This window comes from Budorcas taxicolor, chromosome 17 (genome assembly GCF_023091745.1).
Source record: "Budorcas taxicolor isolate Tak-1 chromosome 17, Takin1.1, whole genome shotgun sequence".
Lineage (NCBI taxonomy): Eukaryota > Metazoa > Chordata > Mammalia > Artiodactyla > Bovidae > Budorcas > Budorcas taxicolor.
In genome coordinates, this window is record NC_068926.1 from 58900395 (window position 1) to 58921495 (window position 21101).

General features: G+C 38.1%; 1 protein-coding gene across 4 annotated transcripts in view; it reads left to right on the forward strand.

The window, feature by feature from the left end:
• The window catches only part of MED13L (mediator complex subunit 13L), a 282763-nt gene that overhangs the window by 202560 nt on the left and 59102 nt on the right, over window positions 1–21101 (forward strand). For all 4 annotated transcript variants that reach the window (XM_052654564.1, XM_052654566.1, XM_052654565.1 and 1 more), the window contains one exon: window positions 18453–18598. In XM_052654564.1, coding sequence (XP_052510524.1) covers window positions 18453–18598 — 146 coding nt within the window. The remainder of the gene's footprint in view (window positions 1–18452; window positions 18599–21101) is intronic.

Genomic DNA, 21101 nt, shown 5'->3' on the forward strand with positions numbered 1-21101 from the left:
GCAGGATACAGCATGCTTGGGGCTGGTGAATGGGGATGACCCACAGAGATGTTATGGGGAGGGAGGTGGGAGGGGGGTTCATGTTTGGGAACACATGTAAGAATTAAAGATTTTAAAATTAAATAAAAAACTTAAAAAAATAAATAAAGTCTGTTGTAATTAAAAAAAAAGAGAGAGAATTCATAGGGGTTTGGGGTTAACATGTACATACCACTATATATAAAATACATAAACAACAAGGATCTACTGTCCAGCACAGGGAACTGTACTATATTCAGGATCTTGTAATAGCCTATAATGGAAAAGAATTTGAAAAAGAAACATATGTAGCTGGACCACTTTGCTGTACACATAAAACTAACACAACATTGTAAATCAACTATACTTGAGTTAAAAAAAATTTTTTTTAAAGTTTGTATTTGTGACTTCACTAGCAGTATACATTTCAAGCTTCAGGAATGGTGTCTTCAAGATACTTCTCTTTACCCTGTCTCAGTAGATCTTTCTCTTATAATTTGATGTGCTTTGCCTTTCAGTATTCTGCTTCTGAGTAAGCATCCCATATGGGATATTTTAAAATAGGCACAACTTACCTGAGAATCAAATTGTAGGATTATCAGAATCTGAGGATTGAAGGCACCACTGAAGATCATCCTGTTCCTTCCCCTTTTCAGTATGCTTGAATCTCCTCCACCACACCATTAGGTATAGCAGACATAATGGTGAAAGTCGCTCAGTCGTGTCCGACTCTTTGCAACCCCGTGGAATAGTCCATGGAATTCTCCAGGCCAGAATACTGGAGTGGGTAGCCTTTCCCTTCTCCAGGGGATCTTCCCAACCCGGGGATCAAACCCAGGTCTCCTGCATTGAAGGCAGATTTTTTACCATCTGAGCCACCAGGGAAGCAAACGTATTACCCTTCTCGTAAGCCATTTTTTATTTAGAAAAACCCAGTTAGAAGTCTTTATATTGAATTGAAATCTGTTTTTCTGTAGTGTCTTTATCAGTGGTGCTTGACCACTGTACCTGAGTTCTCTGGTATACCATGAAATTTTGACCAGTGTGTGAAATTGATATTTGCCACAGTTGAGGACAGCACATACTGTTGCAGCAATAATTGTAAAATACCATATTAAACAAAATAGGTTTCATAACATTTTATGCTTGACTGTGGCTTGTGTTTCATTGTTGGTATCTCTTCCCTAGGTTGTCTTATCTCTTTGTTAAATATCTCCATTTCCTTCAATTATTGTCATGTTGGGTGGTTTTAAGTGCCTTTGGTTATTTTCTTTTGAGTGTGCTCCAGTTTACTTAATATCCTTTTAAAATGTGGCATCCAAAATTAAACTGAACATTCTATTTACAGATTTATTATCTTTTCAGTTCTGTAAATCAGAAGTCTGAAACGGGTCTCACTAGACTAAAACAATGATGTTGGCACGGTTGAATTCCTTCTTGGACACCTTCGGGGCAAATTTGTTTCTTTGCATTTTCCAGCTTCAGAGGCTGCCCACATCCCTTGGTTTGTGAGTCCCTTCTGTTGTCAAAGCCAGTGGTGGCTTGTTGGGTCTTTCTGACCTTGACTCTTCTGCCTCTTTGAACAATAAATTAAAGACTCTTGTAATTACATTGGGCCCACTGGATAATCCCAGATAATCTCCCTATTTTAAGGTTATTTGATTAGTAACCTTAATCACCTGTAGCCTTAATTCCCCCTGGCTGTATAGCATAACATAGTCACAGGTACTGGAGATGAGCACACAGGCTTATTTGGGAAATCATTATTCTATTTATCATAGTCAATAAGATAAATACTCATGCTTTTACAACTCATTTAACCTGGTGAGGTCCAGAATGTTAACATTTTGCTATATATCTTTCATATTTCATGTTTATAACTTCTTATTGATGTTTATAATATACAGTACAAAAAGTACATATATCGCAAGTGTATAAAGCTTAGTGAGTTTTTCCAAATTGAGTCCATATAGTCCATGGGGTTGCAAAGAGTCAGACATGACTGAGCGCATGTGTACACACACAGACACACAGACACACACACACGCTCCTTCTCCTGCACAAGAAATAGATGTTACTAGCACACACACACAGACACACACAGACACATACACAGACACACAGACAGACACACACACCCACATACCCACCCCTGCTCCTGCACAAGAAATAGATGTTACTAGCAGCCCGAAAACCTCCCTCATTCTCCTTTCCAGTCATTGCCTCTCCCCTCCCAAGCATAAGCACTTGTTCCAGCAGTTTAATGTGTCTTCACATTTCATATAAATAGAATCCTACATAGATATCTTTTTGTTTCTGTCTGCTCTTGGTCCACATTGTTTTAATTATTCAGGTTGTATGTGCAGTTGTAGATCACTTATTCTGATTGCTGTAGAGTACTCCATTGTGTGACTATGCCCCAGTTGATTTATCCCTTCTATTCTTGATTGGAGTTTAGGTAGTTTCCAGTCCTGATGTATGTTTAAAGTTAGTAAATAGTACTGTGTCAAAGTCATTCAGTGAGAGAGTGCTAGATATGATGGAGTCTTGTGTTTTGAGTGGGTTACCCAGCCTGATCTATAGAAAAGTGATATCTAACACATTTCTCCCTCACTTTTATTAGCATAATCAAATAGTATTTTATAACTTCGTTATTTGTTTTCAGTTAATTTTATTACTAAACTTAGTAATAAATCTTTTTTTAAAGGTGGTTTTGAAAGGAGAAAATTTGAATGGATTAGTTTGATTCAGTTAAATCCATTAAATCCTAAACTGGAGTGAGTATGTGCAGGCAGAGTATGGGCGAGCTTCTCTCATCAAAACTTTCTATTTTCTTTTTACCTGTTGTTTGGAGAAAGATCACTAAAACATGCTGCACATACTGTCTTACTAAAAACACAGTAGCCTTTCCCCTACTCCCCCCTATCCCCCCATGGAAGAACCTGAGAATGTCAGAACAGAAGTTGAGTTGCGTTCCTTTTTCTGTATCTGGACTCTTTCAAACTCAGACCTGCGTGCTTTCACTCATCCCCTTGGCTTTAACTGCTATCGTTAAGCGAACGTCTTTCACATGAGCTGTCTCGATCTTACCTCCTTCCTACTGGTGCATCCACTTCCTTCATAGTGTGCCTGTCTACATGTACTGTTGGTCGCATTTTTGAAGTAGATTTTGAATCCATGTCCCCCCTAAGTCTTCACTGCTGCCAACCTGCTCTCAACCATGCCTTCTCTAAACCAGCCTTCCAGCTGGTCTTCCTGTTCTGCAGTTATCTCCTTCATAACAATTATCAAGAAAGTAACTAAAAGTGATCTTTTCAAAATATAAATGAGACCATGGTAATTCCTTTGCTTAAAATCCTGCAGGTTTATCAGTGTATTTAGAATAAAATCCATGCCCCTTCTCAGTATTGAAAGGTTTACATGATCCAGCCCCTACTCACCTATTTGATCTCATTTTGTACTTATCTCCAAGGTGGTGGTAAAGAACCCTGCCAATGCAGGAGATGTAAGAAATGCAGGTTTGATCCCTGAGTTGGGAAGACCCCCTGGAGGAGAGCATAGCAACCCACTCCAGTATTCTTGCCTGGAGGATTCCATAGACAGAGGAGCCTGGCGGGCTACAGTCCGTAGGGTCACAAAGAGTGTCGGACCTGACTAAAGTGACTTAGCACACAGCAGGCCATTCTGTTCCCCAAATTCAGTAAGCTTGTTCCTGTACTTTTGTATGACCATCTGCCTAAACTCTCTCTGAGGTCTCACCAGGGCTGACTGCTCATTTGCCTTTCCTCAAAGAAGACCCCTCCCTTACCCACTGCTGCCTCCCATCAAACACGTCGTCGCTTCTCCCCTTCAAACACAGCCATCTTGTTTTGTTTTCTTTGTGGCTTTTTGTCTCAAAATTATCTTTTAAAAAGACTTTTAAACTGTCTGATTGCCCTAGCTTCTAGAATTTCAGCTCTGTGGGAGTCAGGACTATAGGCCTTCTTCACTGTGGTACACCTGGCATTTTTGGGCAATGCTTGCCTATTTGTAGAATTAACAAATAAACCAAAAGTTGCCCGAGCAAATGATTCTTGATAATGAAAGAAGATTCTCTATTAAATCAGAATTTTTTTTTCCTCTAAACCTTTTGCAAATTGGTGCTCTTAAAAAAAGAAAGGAAGAAACATCCATAATTTTAAGCATTCAGATTTTTGATGATGACCAAATACTGATTGTATATCACTGTCATTAAATAACTGCTTATGTAGCTACTGTATATAGTAGACTAGTTTGAAGAATGAATACTACTGGGTGTCTCGAGTATACACTAACTTTTTAGATGCTCCATCCATCACCTGAAGGATCTTGTGTTTTCTGTTACTCTTAAGTGAGATACTAGTGGCATCCTTATTTACAGCAACTCGTGTGTTAGTTCCAATATCTACTTTTCTTTGTATATCATCACTGCTAAATTTCAGGAGAAATTTGTTTTACCTGTCAAGAATCAAAGTTAATTCTGTTTGGAATTTGTTAAACATATTACAAAACTTGTAGCTCTCTTTGACTTCATAGTCTTAAGTAGATTGTGAGAAAAATGTAGAAGCATCTTATGTTTATTTTTGTTGGTTCTAGCCAGCAGATTTATTTTTCTTGTGTTTGGGATAGGGGAGTTGGGATGGCAAGCAGTGCTGGTGATTAAAGGCTGCGCTGTGTTTTGATGAAAGAAAAGGAAAACGTAGCTTCCGGTGTAGGCCTGTGGCATGGGAAGAGTATGGAGGATAAATTCTTGCTGATAACAGCATTCTACGAAGTAAGTGTCAGCTCCAACTTTATTTTCCTTTAGCTGGGAAATCTGTGACCTCCTTTGAGTACTGGTGAGTGAGACATTTTGCAGCAGTGCTGATTATAAAAGACTCTGCTCTCTGGTTGGCTAATGCCAAATGTTGGAAAGCCTTTAAAGAATTTGCCAAGCCACATTGAGTGTCAGCTGCTAGATGTGAATTAGAGTGATATAAGAAGTTAGATGTTTCTCTTGCTTTGTTTATTGTAGAGAATGTCTTTAAAATGTGACTAAAACTGTCACTGTAAGTAAAGACATAAAATAATTTCATCATACTGTTTCTTTATGTATTAGCTCCTCTTACATACATACTATAACTTAACTCTGTAGCACTATCAGTTTCTTAAATAGAATTGGGGTATGAGAGAGAAACAAAATCTCAACATGGATCCTTGTCTCTTTTACCTGCTTCATTTTGTTCTGGAAGTATTTAAGGTATGATCAATATATGATCAAGTATTTAAAGTATTGATCATATGATCAATATAATGGGGCAGGAAAAAATAGTGAGGGTTGATACTCATAAGTGATGGAAAGTGTAGTAATGGAGTATGGAAAAATAACACTCTATGACAGCAGAAAGGCTGTATACCTGGCTGCTGCTCTTGCTGTTGAGTTGCTAAGTCATGTCAGACTTTTTGTGACCCCAGGGACTGTAGCCCACCAGGCTCCTCTGTCCATTGAATTTCCCAGGCAAGAATACTGGAGAGGCTGGTCATTTCCTTCTCCAGGGACCTGACCCTAGTCTCCTGCTTGGCAGGCAGATTCATTACCACTGAGCCACCTGGGAAGCCCTGTTTACCTAATACTTATTCATTAATAATTTTCTTTCTATTTTTATCCTCTCTCTCTCTCTTTTGTGTGTGTGTGTTTTTTTTTTTTTGATCACATAGGTAAAGTCCTACTTGCTATTGTTCACCTGATGAATGGCACCGTAGTGGAATTCCCATCTGCTTTATGCTTTCTGGCAGGTCATTTCTCCCACTGTGAGCTGCTTGTGGGAATCTAGACAGATGTCAGAGGTCTGTCCCTATGTTTCTTTCAAGCTGGCAAGAACTCCACCATGTCTGCCACTCAGGCTCCTCCTGCAGCAGCAGAATCTGTCATAGTGGTTGGACGTTTGTGTAAAATATAAGCAAACAGTCACTGATTTTAAGATGTACCATTCTCATGTATTTTGTACTTTGGGAAGAAATAGCATTTCAATTTAGCAGTAAGGAGCAACAGAGAAAGGCTGGTTTATCATCTCAAACATATATATAAAGTCTTAGCGATTTTAGTGTCAGTTCAGCCTTTTTCTTAGCCATATATAATGCCCAATTGGTATCAATACTTAATGAGAAAAATGGTAGAAAATGTCTGTGATTCCCTATACCCTTCCATTACTCTACCCTTCTCCCCTTCCCCCACTTTGTTACTATCTTTTAAAGTAACAAAACAATGGATTAAAGGTTTTGTTTTATACTTAATAAAAGAGAAAAGAATCCAAGCATGTCTTAAGTGAAGTGAAGTCGCTCAGTCGTGTCCGACTCTTTGCGACCCCATGGATTGTAGCCTGCCAGGCTCCTCTGTCCATGGAATTTTCCAGGCAATAGTACTGGAGTGGATTGCCATTAGTAAAAGTGCTGTAGTAGTCATGAGTTCCCTAATATAAATGTCACTTTCATCTGTATTCTCTGCCAGCCACACTCCCATTGAATTTTCCAAGGGTTGTCCAGCGATTGAGACTAGATAATCTGGCTTAGTTTAGTAACCTCAAGAGAGATTTTAAATAAGACAACTTTCATAAGTCTCCTCAAATATTGTGTATACCAGCTTCTTCAAGCACACTTCACTGACTAGAGTAACTCTTATGTCAATTTTGGCAACTTGAAAATTACCTTATATAGTTTGTACCATCAGGATGAGAACCTGTCACTCTTCCTGCCTTTGGATCAAAGACACACTGAGTCAGAGCCTCCACACTGTCATTTGCTCCTAGTGAGGTACCCAGGGAGGAACATTCAGTCTTCTAGGCCACTGGGCCACTGTTTTTGCATCAGTGCAAGAGGTGCTGCTGCTCTGTTACCACTGCAAGACCAGGAGCAGCACCTTGTGATGGGGAAGAATTACTGTACCACTCCCGGGCTGAATTTACTGCCAAGGACCAACTTGGCTTTGAGGTTTGGCAGGGTAGAAGGGAATGGTCATAGAGCTCACTGATTTAATTTCTCATGTACATGTGCATGTGTGTATATTTATAAATTTATGCACATGTATATGTATTACATACATACATACCTGTGTATTACATATGTATATACCTTTGTGAAGAAAAATTGTTAATTGAGGCAATTTTGTATTCAAACAATTTAATTGGTTAACTATTTTTTAGCAGGGCGATTATTCATAAAGTTGTACTTGATAATTTAACAGTTATAATGCAAGTACTCGTGTTTTTTGTTTTTTAAATTATGTGCCATTAACTTTTCAGGACATTTTCATTGCCTTTGTAATCAGGTTTAACTTCTAATTTAAAGAGAAGATACATGAAATGGTGAAAGGATCTCAGGATTTTATAAAATAATTTGATCAACTCATTTCACTGTTATAATGTCACCATCTTGTAAAAAGGAGATGAAAGTTAAGAACTGTTCAGTAAGAGAAAGGTCAGTATGCCAACGAGCAAAGGATTCACCATAGTCTTTGTGAAGGCTAACAAAGTAAATGGTATATTTTTAAGAAAAGAAAATGATAAAGGTAACATTAGCAAAATATTCCCAAATGAGGATCTATAGAGTGAGGCAAATTACCTCTTGCAAGAGATTTGGTTAATGACAACTTGGAAAATTTTAAGATAATAAGTTCATAACACAAAAAGCATTTAGGTGAAATTATCTAAATGCATTCTGCATTGTGAATCTGTTATCAAAACACTTTTACACCCTGAAAAGAACAGGAGTTTATTAATATTCATAATGCATTTTGAAAGCACGTGTAATACTTGCATTCTGAAAACTCAGTGTAAGAAGTGAAAAAAAATTGTTCTTAAGATTTAGAATATTCTAAGAGTAAAATGATCTGGAAAATAGTTCTTCCTTTTTTGTATTTTTGCAAGTCTTTTCTCAACAACACAGATGCAACCTACACCAACCCCTTATATTTGCCAAGTAAACAGTTTTTAAAGTTGTTTTTTTTTCCTATCACTGGAAATTACATTCCCCTTCTATTAATAATAATTAATCTTCCCACTTAAGAAGTATTCATTGTGCACATCAGTTTTTCTTGTTCTCCTAGTGATGGAACTTGCTAAAAGAAAAGTAATGTACTCTTTGGTTATGCCTAAAACTGCACTTAGCCGTGCGGTGTTATATGTCTAGGTGCTGAGGATTCAGAGGGCAGTGGGACAGACATGATTCCTCCTTTGGGGGAGCTTATTTTATGATGAGGGAGACCATCAAAATAACCAATTGCAAATTATGACAAAGTGTTGTGAAAGAAATAAATTGGATGATGGAATCATTGGATGGGCTTCCCCAGTGGCCCAGCAGTAAAGAATCTGCCTGTAATGCAGGAGACATGGGCTTGATCCCTGCGTCTAGAAGATCCCCTGGAGGAGGGAATGGCATCTTACTCCAGAATTCTTGCCTGAAGCATCATGTAATGATATGGGCCCTTTCTTGAGAACTCTCACATTCAAGTACCTAATTTTAAATGAGGGCATCCTACCAGAATTTCTTAGTCTTCAAATTTCTATTCCCTTTTAAAGTTTTTTGGTGCTTTGCTTAAAAAACATAGAATACCCAAGGGCTGATTCTGGTCTTAATTCTACATGGCTAAGTCCAGCATAGTGTTTGATACAAGATAGATAGATGTGCTTAGTAAATACTTGTTAATTAAATGAGTTCTTTTGATACTATGGGTACAAACAAGAGGTAAATACTCTTAGTGGCAGAGAATAAAGAGGTTTCTGTGAAAAGAGCTTATATGAGAAGGCCTTTTGTATAAGGCCATATAAAAGAACTTATATGGAAAAGGTAGAAGTGATATTGGACTTTGAAAGATGGGATTTAAGGAGAGTGACAGAGGAGGAAATCATGTGGAGTTATAGAAATGTAGGTGAGATGTGCAAAATACACACATCTTGGGTCCCAATGAGAGCCATACCATATTATACTCCACAGCTGTCAGTGATACTCCCAAGCAGGTTCCCTTTAGAAGACCAGAGAGAGATTGTCAGAGATTTTCAAGACCAGGGGTAGGTTTCCTGGAAAATTACAGGGTTTCTTTTTTTTTTTTCCCCTTTCCCCCTTTCCCTCTTGTTCTTCTGTCTCATGACTCAGAATTCCATGGTTATGTCAGACTCGCAAAATAAAATGCCAGAATATTTTAGAGGAAAGGTACAAAGTATCACAAACTCAAGTGATTAATGCAGCATCTTCCCACTCCACCTTGTTAAGTGTGGGAATACAAAATGATAGATAAAACTTGACTTTTGTCCTCACAAAAGTTAATCAGATGAACTAGACGTAAAACTTAGGAGCATTGAGAGGCTTTGGCCGAGATATATACGGAGTAGTTTGGGTGAATTTTGCCAGTTCTGGGACTTTTAAAGATGATTTCTTGGAAAAGATGAGAAGGCATTAGGTGATGAAGGATGGGAGAAGTTTATTCTAGACAAAAGAAAAGCATGCCCAACAGCAGAGGTGTAGGAAGCAGCAGAGCCTTTGCAGTAAGCGGCTAGCCTTGCTGCCAAGTGGTCAGTGCCTTGGGTCCTTCCTCCTCCTGGTTTTCAGGACTGTGTGGTGGCACCCCTCCTGTCTTGCTGTGTAGGCATCTGTCCACTTCCCTTCCTCAGATCAGCTGGCTTAGTGGTTTGGCTTCTTTTAATGTGCTCACAGAACAAGTTTGATTTTGTTAATCATTTCTGTTACCTCTTTTCTCCCCCTACCTCAAGTTTTTGTGTTTTTGTCATTATTTTCAGCCTTCTAGCTTCATTGAGTTGACTTGTTTTTTGTTGTTGCCCCTTTCAACTTCTTGATTTGAAGGCTTATCTCATTTATGTTAAGACCCTCTTTTAGGCATGTAAGGATATAAATCACTCTCTAAGCACTGTATCTCTCTGATTTTGACATGTATTACTTTTGTTGTCATTCAGTTTTAAACATTTTGTGATTTCCATTGTGATTTCCTCTGTAAACCCATGATTTATTTAGGGAGTGCATATTCAAGTTTCCAAACAAAGGGATTTTGTTTTAACCTTAAAAAAAAAAAAAAGCGAAAACTGTTGATTTCTAACTAAATTGCACTATGATTAAAGAATGTATAGTCTGTGTGATATCAATTCTTTGAAAATTTGGGTTTGTCTTGTGCCCTAGTTCCCAGTCCTTTTTTGTACATCTTCTATGTGTCCCGGAAAAGAACAGATTATTTATTTCTTAAAAGCCAACATATATACTTGTTTATATATTTTTATATAGTCCTTTTTTGTATTCTAAATAATTTGCTTATTAAATACTGAAAAAAGTATGTTGAAATACGCCGGGAGCCTGTGTGGGGAATCCCTCCTGTGACAAAGGTCATGAGGAAGGAAGCCCGACAAAACACAAAGGCGTGATCCGGCTTCAGGGGTTCCCCCTGGGTTTTCCTGAACATCTACCCCCCAAAACCAGAGTCTGCCTGCTTTACTGTACTGTGCTTTCCACTCTTCTGACATTCTCTGGAAAAATGTAAATTCAGGGCTTCAGTCTCCTGTATATGAAAGGAATGTTTCAGCTCAAACCCCTCTGATGGCTCTCTAACTTGCCTGAAAGGTACCCCCGGACTTTTACAATTTGTGACTTGCTTACAGCCCCCCAACCGCGAGAGGCACAAAGCTTAAAGCATCTTAAAGATACAGAGCCTTTTCTAAAGAGCTAAAAATTATATTGGTGACGGGTTTTCACTGTTGACTCAATGACTGCTGCCAGGCCTCCATATTCTTTATCTTTTAGGCACCTGGGAGGATATTAATCAATGTAATCAGGATGCAGAAATAGGAATATAGTAGTTTTGATGTTAGCAACACTAGACTTTTGAGTTAATTACTTTTCTCTTTGTTATAAATCACTGTACTCCTTTTACTTGTTATAAATTGTTGTATCCTTGCTATGTAAGAATGTAACTTTATTTAGTGTTTTCTGAGAGTGGCACCAGACTTGGGGAAGAACAACATTTTTAAGACAAATAAGTCTTCTGGTTGACAACCCCTTATCAGAAAAGGGCCGTAAAATGTTAGCCTTCTGGCTGGAAGATGATGTAAATCACCTAAGACTTGTATATATGACTAAGTATGCAGAGAGAAAGCCGGGTCTCAATAAGAGTCAGGGCTGCTGACGCTGCATAATTTTGTATTACCCATTGATCTCTATGTACGATCAAAAAGTATAAAAAGCCTTCTGAACAATAAAGGAAGGACCAGTTTCTCAGACTAGTCTCTCGAACTAGTTTCTTGGAAATCTGGTTTCCCCCATGTCTGTCTGTCTGTTTCTCTCTCTCTCTCTCTCTCTCTCTCTCTCTCTCTCTTTCTCTTTCTCTTTCCCTCTTCCTCCCTTTCTTTTTCAGGCTGAATTCCCATCTGGAGTGGGGAGGCTCACCACATCTACTTACTTGCCCTGGATTCTAAAATCCGTGAGAGAGGGAGCCCAAGGCGGGGTACCCTCCGATATTCAAACAGGCGCCGGTGGCCCAACGTAGATGGTGCAAATCTCTTGTCCTGAGGTTTTATTAGCTTTCCCCGTAAACCAAGTTATTCAGCCTCTTTTCTCCACTAAATTTTTCTACTATACTGTTTCTTCTTAATTTCTCTTACATTTCTAAATAAATAAGTTTTCCTCGCCTATGCCGTCTGCCCTTCGAATTCCCTGGATCCACTGGGGCAGGACCCCAGCAGAAATACTTATCAATTAAAGATTTGTCAGTTTCTCCTTGTAATTCTGCCATGTTTTTCTTTATCTATTTCTGAGTACTATTGTATACCATATGGCTGTGTACATGCACACTCAAGATTGTTTAAATTTCTTAGTGAATTTCTCTGTTCATTATTCTATAAAGATGAACCTAAGTTTTAAAAATGTTCTGTTTACTAGTATTTCTATACCAGCTTTATTTTTATTTGTATTCACCTGCAATATCATTTTCTACTTTTTTTGTTCAGTTCAATCGCTTAGTCGTGTCCGACCCTTTGCAACCCCATGAACCACAGCACACCAGGCCTCCCTGTCCATCACCAACTCCTGGAGTTCACTCAAACTCATGTCCATCGAGTCAGTGATGCCATCCAGCCATCTCATCCTCTGTTGTCCCCTGCTCCTCCTGCCCTCAATCCCTCCCAGCATCAGGGTCTTTTGAAATGAGTCAGCTCTTTGCATCAGGTGGCTAAAGTATTGGAGTTTCAGCTTAAACATCAGTCCTGAAGGTACCCCCGGGTAGTCTGCACACCCAGAACTGATCTCCTTTAGGATGGACTGGTTGATCTCCTTGCAGTCCAAGGGACTCTCAAGAGTCTTCTCCAACACCACAGTTCAAAAGCATCAATTCTTCGGCACTCAGCTTTCTTCACAGTCCAACTTTCGCATGCTTACATGACCACTGGAAAAACCATAGTCTGACTAGACGGACCTTTGTTGGCAAAGTAATGTCTCTGCTTTTCAGTATGCTGTCTAGGTTGGTCATAACTTTCCTTCCAAGGAGTAAGCGTCTTTTAATTTCATGGCTGCAGTCACCATCTGCAGTGATTCCACTGCAGCCACTGTTTCCACTGTTTCCCATCTATTTCCCATGAAGTGAGGGGACCGGATCCCATGATCTTTGTTTTCTGAATGTTGAGCTTTAAGCCAACTTTTTCACTCTCCTCTTTCACTTTCATCAAGGGGCTCTTTAGTTCTTCTTCACTTTCTGCCATAAGGGTGGTATCATCTCCATATCTGAGGCTATTGATATTTCTCTGGGCAATCTTGATTCCAGCTTGTGCTTCTTCCAGCCCAGAGTTTCTCATGATGTACTCTGCATAGAAGTTCAATAAGCAGGGTGACAATATACAGCCTTGACGTACTCCTTTTCCTGTTTGGAACCAGTCTGTCGTTCCATGTCCAGTTCTAACTGTTGCTTCCTGACCTGCATACAGATTTCTCAAGAGGCAGGTCAGGTGGTCCAGTATTCCCATCTCTTTCAGAATTTTCCAGTTTATTCGGATGCACACAGTCAAAGCCTTTGACATGGTCAATAAAGCAGAAATAGATGTTTTTCTGGAACTCTTTTGCTTTTTCACTGATCCACCGGATGTTGGCAATTTGATCTCTGGTTCCTCTGCCTTTTCTAAAACCAGCTTGAATGTCTGGAAGTTCACGGTTCACGTATTGCTGAAGCCTGCCTTGGAGAATTTTGAGCATTCCTTTGCTAGCATGTGAGATGAGTGCAATTGTGTGGTAGTTTGAGCATTCTTTGGCATTGCTTTGCTTTGGGATTGGAATGAAAACTGACCTTTTCCAGTCCTGTGGCCACTGCTGAGTTTTCCAAATTTGTTGGCATATTGAGTGCAGCACTTTCACAGCACCATCATTTAGGATTTGAAAGAGCTCAACTGGAATTCTATCACTTCCACTAGCTTTGTTTTTAGTGATGCATCCTAAGTCCCACTTGACTTCCTATTCCAGGATGTCTGGCTCTAGGTGAGTGATCACACCATCATGATTATCTGGGTCGTGATCTTTTTTGTACAGTTCTTCTGTGTATTCTTACCACTTCTCCTTAATATCTTCTGCTTCTGTTAGGTCCATACCATTTCTGTCCTTTATTGAGCCCATCTTTGCATGAAATGTTCCCTTGGTATCTCTAATTTTCTTGAAGAGATCTCTAGTCTTTCCCAGTCTATTATTTTCCTGTATTCTTTGCATTGATTGCTGAGGAAGGCTTTCTTATCTCTCCTTGCTATTCTTTGGAACTCTGCATTCAAATGGGTATATCTTTCCTTTTCTCATTTGCTTTTTGCTTCTCTTCTTTTCACAGCTATTTGTAAGGCCTCCTCAGACAGCCATTTTGCTTTTTTGCATTTCTTTTTCTTGGTGATGGTGTTCATCCCTGTCTCCTATACAATGTCACGAACCTCTGTCCATAGTTCATCAGGCACTCTGTCTATCAGATCTAGTCCCTTTAAATCTATTTCTCACTTCCACTGTATAATCATAAGGGATTTGATTTAGGTCATACCTGAATGGTCTAGTGGTTTTCCCCACTTTCTTCAATTTAAGTCTGAATTTGGCAATGAGGAGTTCATTATCTGAGCCACAGTCAGCTCCCAGTCTTGTTTTTGCTGACTATATAGAGCTTCTCCATCTTTGGCTGCAAAGACTATTATCAGTCTGATTTCGGTGTTGACTATCTGGTGATGTCCATGTATGTGGTTGAATTTTGCGTGTCTGGTGTAAGTATTATGCTGTGGATTTAGTATTTTTCAGCCATTCAGATGATCTTTATCTTTTTGATAGTGAACACATTATACCTGTATTTCTAAATTCACCTTACAGTTTTCTTCTTCATAACACCAGAGTTATTTATAGATAGGTTATTTAGTGATATCGGTAGTAGTACTGCTATTATACTAATCATTTTATTTACATGTTGATTATTTTACCTTAGTCAATAGAGGGAGAAAGACAAGGGAGCCCTAAAGGAGTAGTGTGTCCAGTGAAGAGCAGGTAAGGCTGTGGAAATCAAGACTACTCCTGAGTGGCAGAGAGTATGGGAGTCCCTTCACAGAGAAAAGGAAAGCTGTAGTCCTCTAGCGTTCTGGGGAAGTGAGGTGAGTGCAGCAGCAGACAGGTATATGGTGAAAAGGAGAGGAAGGATCCCTAAATTTCAAGTCTAATTCCACCTGTGCTTTTAAGAGTGGCATTTGCAGGCCATACTTTTTATCCTTATCTTCTCATCTGTAAAATGAGGAGAGTTAACTTTTATATCAGACAACCTGAATTTAAGTTTTAGGCAGGTTTCTAGATCAGGGTAATACGGTAGTAGTTATGTGTCTGCATTTTATAAAGACATTTGACATAGTCATCTTTCAGATTGTCCTTTGTAGACAAGAAACTGTACATGAGTGGCAGCACTTGGGAGAATTTGTAACTGGAAAATTACCTGATAAAGTGACTCAGGATTCTTTCCTCAGTATAGTCTCATTCACGATTTTTAACACTGACATGGATAAAGATATTGATGCTTGCTGATTAAATATCCAGCATGTTAGATAACAGACTCAGAATCAAAGATGATCTCAGCAGGCTGCAACTAAGAGCCAAATGTGGTGAGATGAAAGGCTGTGGGTTCCTCTAGTTGGGCCAGCAGGCACTGCACAGGATGGGAGGCAGGGGCTTCCTTCAGATCCTGCCTCCATTACCTTCTGTGTGACCCCTGGCCCCACATTCAAAAAGTAGAAAAGACTATTGAGAATCCTTTCTTTATCCCCTAGTCATACCACTGCATTCCCCAAAGGCAGCCAAAATTATTAGGTTTTTAAAGTGAATCCTTCCAGAGAAATTTCATGCCAGGGTAAGCAGATTGTGTGTGCATATATTTTTCTCCCCACTCTCGCATTTTTGTACAGATTTATACAGATGGGTGTATATGATTCACAACAATTTTGTTCCTTATTTTTTTCTTCATCTTTTATGGGTTTATGTGGTAGATTTTTATGTATCAGTATTGTCTTTTAAGTGGTTACACAGTATTATCTTGTAAGGATGTATCATAGCTTAGTTAACCAGCCCTTTACAATCGGGCGTTTTTTTTTCAGGCGTTTTATGTGTTTATAGTTGTTAACTGTTATGGGCAATGCTGTAAGTTCTATCTGTGTGGTCTTAGAAGTGGCAAAAGTCTCCTTAGGTCATCAGTATCGTCCTCCTTGCCCTCTTGTTTCTTGTAATCTTAGAGGAAAAAAAGAATTTTACAGCTGAGAAGGATTTATGTGCCATAAAGTTCAGTGATTCTCGAAGCATGAACCTTGAGCTAGGAGTAGCAGCAGCAGCACTGAGAATTGGATGGAAATGCAGATTCTTGGGGCTCATTCTAGACCTTCTGAATGGGAATTTCTCGGGGTGAAGGGGCAGCAGTTTGTGCCAGCATCTGACTTGACATGTGAGGAAGCTGTGATCAGAACAGTGAAGTAACTTACCAAACATTATTTAGTTATGGTGGCTTCTGTTCTGTTTCCCCCATAACTTGTTTTTCTTGTGTAGTTTTGTCTCTTTAGAAAAAAAAAAAGTTTTGTTTTTATAAGTTATCAATGTAGGAAATAGGTCATTGATTCACTTCCTACTGTTTTCATTTGTGTTTCTCTCTGTCTTTTGTGAAGTGAAGTGAAGTCGCTCAGTCATGTCCGACTCTTTGCGACCCCGTGGGCTGTAGCCCACTAGGCTCCTCTGTCCATGGGATTCTCCAGGCAAGAACACTGGAGTGGGTTACCATTTCCTTCTCCAGGGGATCTTCCTGACCCAGGGATCGAACCCAGGTCTCCCGCATTGCAGGCAGACGCTTTAACCTCTGAGCCTCTTTTGGAACATAGCAAATTCAGATTGAATTCTATTTTGAGGTTTTTATCTCGATTCTTTAGATTGAGCCAACTTTTAAAAACCAAACCTTAAATTGGCTCCCTGCTATTTTTCACATGGCAAGACTTTTGGTTGTCTCAAGGGTGACCTCTGACTTCTTTTTTCAGACTCCTTTCCCATCATGTCCTGTCTCTCCTCCTTTTAGAATTTCTAAGCTATATCCTGTTCCTAACTACATCTATTCCTTGCCTTATATTCCATCTCTTGCTTTTTCTTTTCTCTCTATACTGAAATCAAACATTCATCTGATTTCATCTTCTTTGAAGCATTTGGACTTCCAAATTGAAAAAATCAGTACACTTTAGCCTTCCCATGGCATTTTGATTTTCTGTGTCTGTACTTGACTTTATTGTACTGAGAAGCATTTATGTCAGCCTTAGTTTATACACTCCTTGAGGACATGAATCATATTTTATTCATTGTCACTGTTCAGACTTCTTGTACCATTCTGACTTCCTAATTGATAGACAAAGGTAGGTTGTGTTTATGTTCATGCACAGTTGGGATTCAGTGGAAGAGCAAGTGCGCTCTGGGCTGTACTCAGAATCTGTAACTCTCACCAGTGGCCTTATAAATATTCGGATGACTGCATGGGTTAATAAGCACGAGAGGGGTATGTCAGATCCTCCTTCTCTACTGGATTTTACAAACGAAAACGACCAGTCCACAGTCAGTTGATGCGTATGTTGGTATCTTACATGCCTGGCATAATGTTGTGCTTGGGGGATGCTGTGTGTTCAGTGTCATTTCCATAAATGGAGGCCAGCGTGTTGTTGACACTCCTGTATACTTGTATACATTTAAATTACATGCATTGTTTCCTCTTTGTGAACTTCAAACTTAGACATAAGGTGCTAAGGAGATGTTTAAATTTATTTTCTTACAATTACTCTGTTGCGCTAAATACCCAAATATCAAGTTTAGGTATGTCTGTCCTATTGAGGAAGCTGCGCATTCCAGTAAAACACAAAATTTTCTCAGATCATTGCAACGTACTTGTCAAGGAAGACTATATTAATATATGCTTCCCTGTAGGAATAGAGTGAAAATATTGTCATTTTTATTTCAGTTTTCCAAAATCATTATAATTTTATACTTAAATTTTAATTTTTTGAGTGGTACTCAAAATATACTTTATCATATTTTAGAGAACTTTTGAAAAGAAGGAAATCTTGGAAGATGAGTTTTCAAATGGTGGTTGCCTAGAATATAGTGATTTTGGTTCATCGGGCAAATGTTCCTATAAGCTGTCCTGAGAAATGGAGATGTTATGGGTGACTTAAGGCCAAAGTTAACTTTGAAAGAATGTGCCACTATAGTAATTTTGAAATTATTTTTCTCCAAGACATATCATTTTTTCAATGTTTAGCAAATTGTGTGGAAAATGGAGAAGTGGAATGCTTTAATAAAATTTTGTGATCAGAGGTAAATTGTGAAAATTAAATATAATCAATTACCAGTCCATTTAGAAACATATTATCTTAGCAGTTGTATTGGAAATTTACATATAGCAGTGTTCTTAATTGCTACCTTTAGCTCAGTAAGTTTAATAACCTTATTGTAATGGTATAAGATTGTAAATTTGATTTTACTGTTATGTCATACCAAACACAAGCAAAACTACTTTGTCATTGTTCCTAGTCATTTAAAAGCCAGTTCAGATAATAATACACAAGAAGGTAGAAAAACGTTACTCTTTTCCTGTCCTTAGGAGCTTATAGTTGGAGACTGTGCAAAGGAAGCAGAAAGCGTTCTGCACAGTCGTTTCCAGTTTTGCGGTGAGACCTAACTTTCTTTTATCTGGCATCTTTAATTACCGTTGTTGTTATTTGTCCACAGCCAATGGAAAGTTTGTGCGTGTTAATATCATCCAGGGCAGGCTGTGGTGGATGCTCGATAAAGTAAAGCTGTGTCCCGTCTGTGTTCCTGTCTCTAGCACCTATTTATTTCCCACCGAAATGCAGAGCTGAGTTTCTCATTTTGTCTTCTTCTAGTGAGCATTTGTCCTGTGCGTTCACATTCTTTCTCCATGGGGAAAGTAATGTATGCACAAGTGTGGAGATTGCCCAACACCAGCCAATTTATTTGATCAATGAGGAGCATATCCACATGGCTCAGTCTTCACCTGCACCATTTCAAGGTAAGTAGACAGTGATGTCTCTCGTCTCCACCGCTCCCTACCCGGTGGATAGCCACCTTGCCCAGTGAAGTCTCATGGAATGAGGTAGTATCTGAAATGGACATGTTGAGCTAAGCAGGAAGGGTTAGTTTCTGAAGAAGAAAGGGAAGATCACAAGTAAGTGATGATAGCTTGCTCATTTTTTTACTGAAAGCTTCTCTCAGCTACAACATGGTCTTAAGTGTGTCAAAGAATAAAGTGTGGAGGATTTCCTGAAGATCAAAAATCTTATAAGTTAAAGATTTTCCTTGTTTTCTTTGTCCTATGGTTTTAGGACTGTAATGACTAACAGAGAGTTACTATTAAGCTTTGTACTCTTTGAAATTTTAACCAAAATCAAATTCCTGGAGTTGCATAGTCTGTACTTTCTTTATTAATACCTTATTTTCTTTTAATTTTGGACTGCATTGGTTGTAGATATTTGGTTATAATTTAACTTACATTCATATTTTCATGAATGCTCGACTAATTACCTAGATATCAGCAAAATAACACCATGTTTCTTTTTTCTAACTATATATTCTAAAGCTTTGGTTTTGTCTTTGGAATTCATAATTTTCTATGAATAACTCTTTTTATTTTTATTTTTTATTTTTTTGAATAACTCTTTTTAAATGTTATAATATTAAATTGAACCATATAGAAACATTTTTGTTTGCTTAATCTTATCAATTCTAGAGATGCCTGGTTGAAATAGCCTTAGTATATCACAAAATGTAATTTAAAAAATATTTTTATTAAAATTGACTAAAGTATTTTATTGATATAATAGTCAAATGAGTGTTTAGCCTCCATATTATTTATATTGGTTTTTGGTCTTATACAAATGATTGCAAGTTAATTTGATGAAAGCAGCTTTTTCTTGCCCTAAAGATTGTTAAGCCTTTTTTTTTTTAAGGTAAAAAAGAACACTGAACCTCATGTAATTTTGTCCTGATTATTGCCTGCATTTTCCTCCATCTAGCAACACATTTTAAACTGTGTACTTTATTATTCTGTAGTTTTTTGGATGTTTTGTGTATGAACTGCTATATTATTCAAAACAGCTCAGTTCTCAAACTGTACACTTGAGTGAGTTGTACAATATGCTCATTTTGTGGATTGTCAGGATTATTTAAACACTCTGTTTCCTTGACTCTGAAAGTGCTGAGGATCACCTGACTTTAGATTTCGTGGAGCCCAAAGCATTTACTTAAAGTAACAAAAGGAATTACTAGTCATGAGAAAAGATGACTAACCTAAGTTGGGAAAGATAATATTGGCCATACTTGGTCCTTGTAGACTACTTACTTTACATATTATTGGTTTGTTACTAATACCTTGAATTTCGGAAGACTTTGTGGGGCATTATCCTGCTTATTTCCCATGATTGGTGTAGAGAAGGTACATTCTTAGGGCAGGTGTTGGTATATAGACAATTATAGTGAACATAATTAATCATATTGATGTGGGGATTTCTTAGAAGTGTTAAAACAGGAAAATTGCCCTTGATTAGCTGTGTTGCTTAGATTATTTCTCCATTTGTATCCATACAGAATAGCAGAAGGCAACACGAAATATGTGATGTCTTTAACCATCTCTGTCTTGATTGATGTGATATATCATCCAGCAGTTAAGAAAAAAACTGTCTCCCAAAAAGGACCTCCCAGTGAATGCTTATGCTGAGATTTGTTTTTATAAGTCAGGATCAAGGAAAGTGACTTTTATCCCTAGAAAAGTGTTATTTGAAATGTAGAAATACTCACTGTGAGAATAAGAACTGAGTTATACAGTGTTATGTTAACTGCATTTTTGTGTCTAGCTCAGTGAAAATGACATCAAGGTCAAACAGTGAAAGAATTAGAGAGAAGGACTTTTTAAGTCCTTTACTTTATGTAAAATAAATTTTATTTTAGAGTTGTTTAATCAGCAGACCTCTAAAATTGTTGTAACTGAACTTATACATAACATTATGTTTCAGATTTGGTACATTAATACTTTTCTGCCAACAGACATTTTATTTATATATTATTTTTAAGTTACCTCAAATATTTAGGAAGTCTCAGGAAATCAGGGAGAGCGTTCAGGTCCCAGGCTGGTTTCAGGATATATGTATTGAATGGTCTTCTGTCATAGAAGATTCAGTATTCACACTGTATGAGCTATTACCAAATTGATTTTTATATGCTTTAATGTATAGATAGATATATAGATAGCTTACGTATAGATAGCTTATATATTGTGTGTTGATGTACTTGTCTGATGGTGTTAATTATATCCCCTCCCATTTGATTTCCTTCAAAAATTGATTTGAGTGAGAGGCATATAAAAAGTACTAAAACTAGAAAAAAGAAATTTTTTAAAATTACACTCAAAAAGGAGTTAGGAAATAAAGAGCAGTATACATCAAATGATAGTATGCCTCACCCTAAAACTACCGTGTATGTAGCATTACACCTAAGTAGAAATGATTACTCTGATGCGT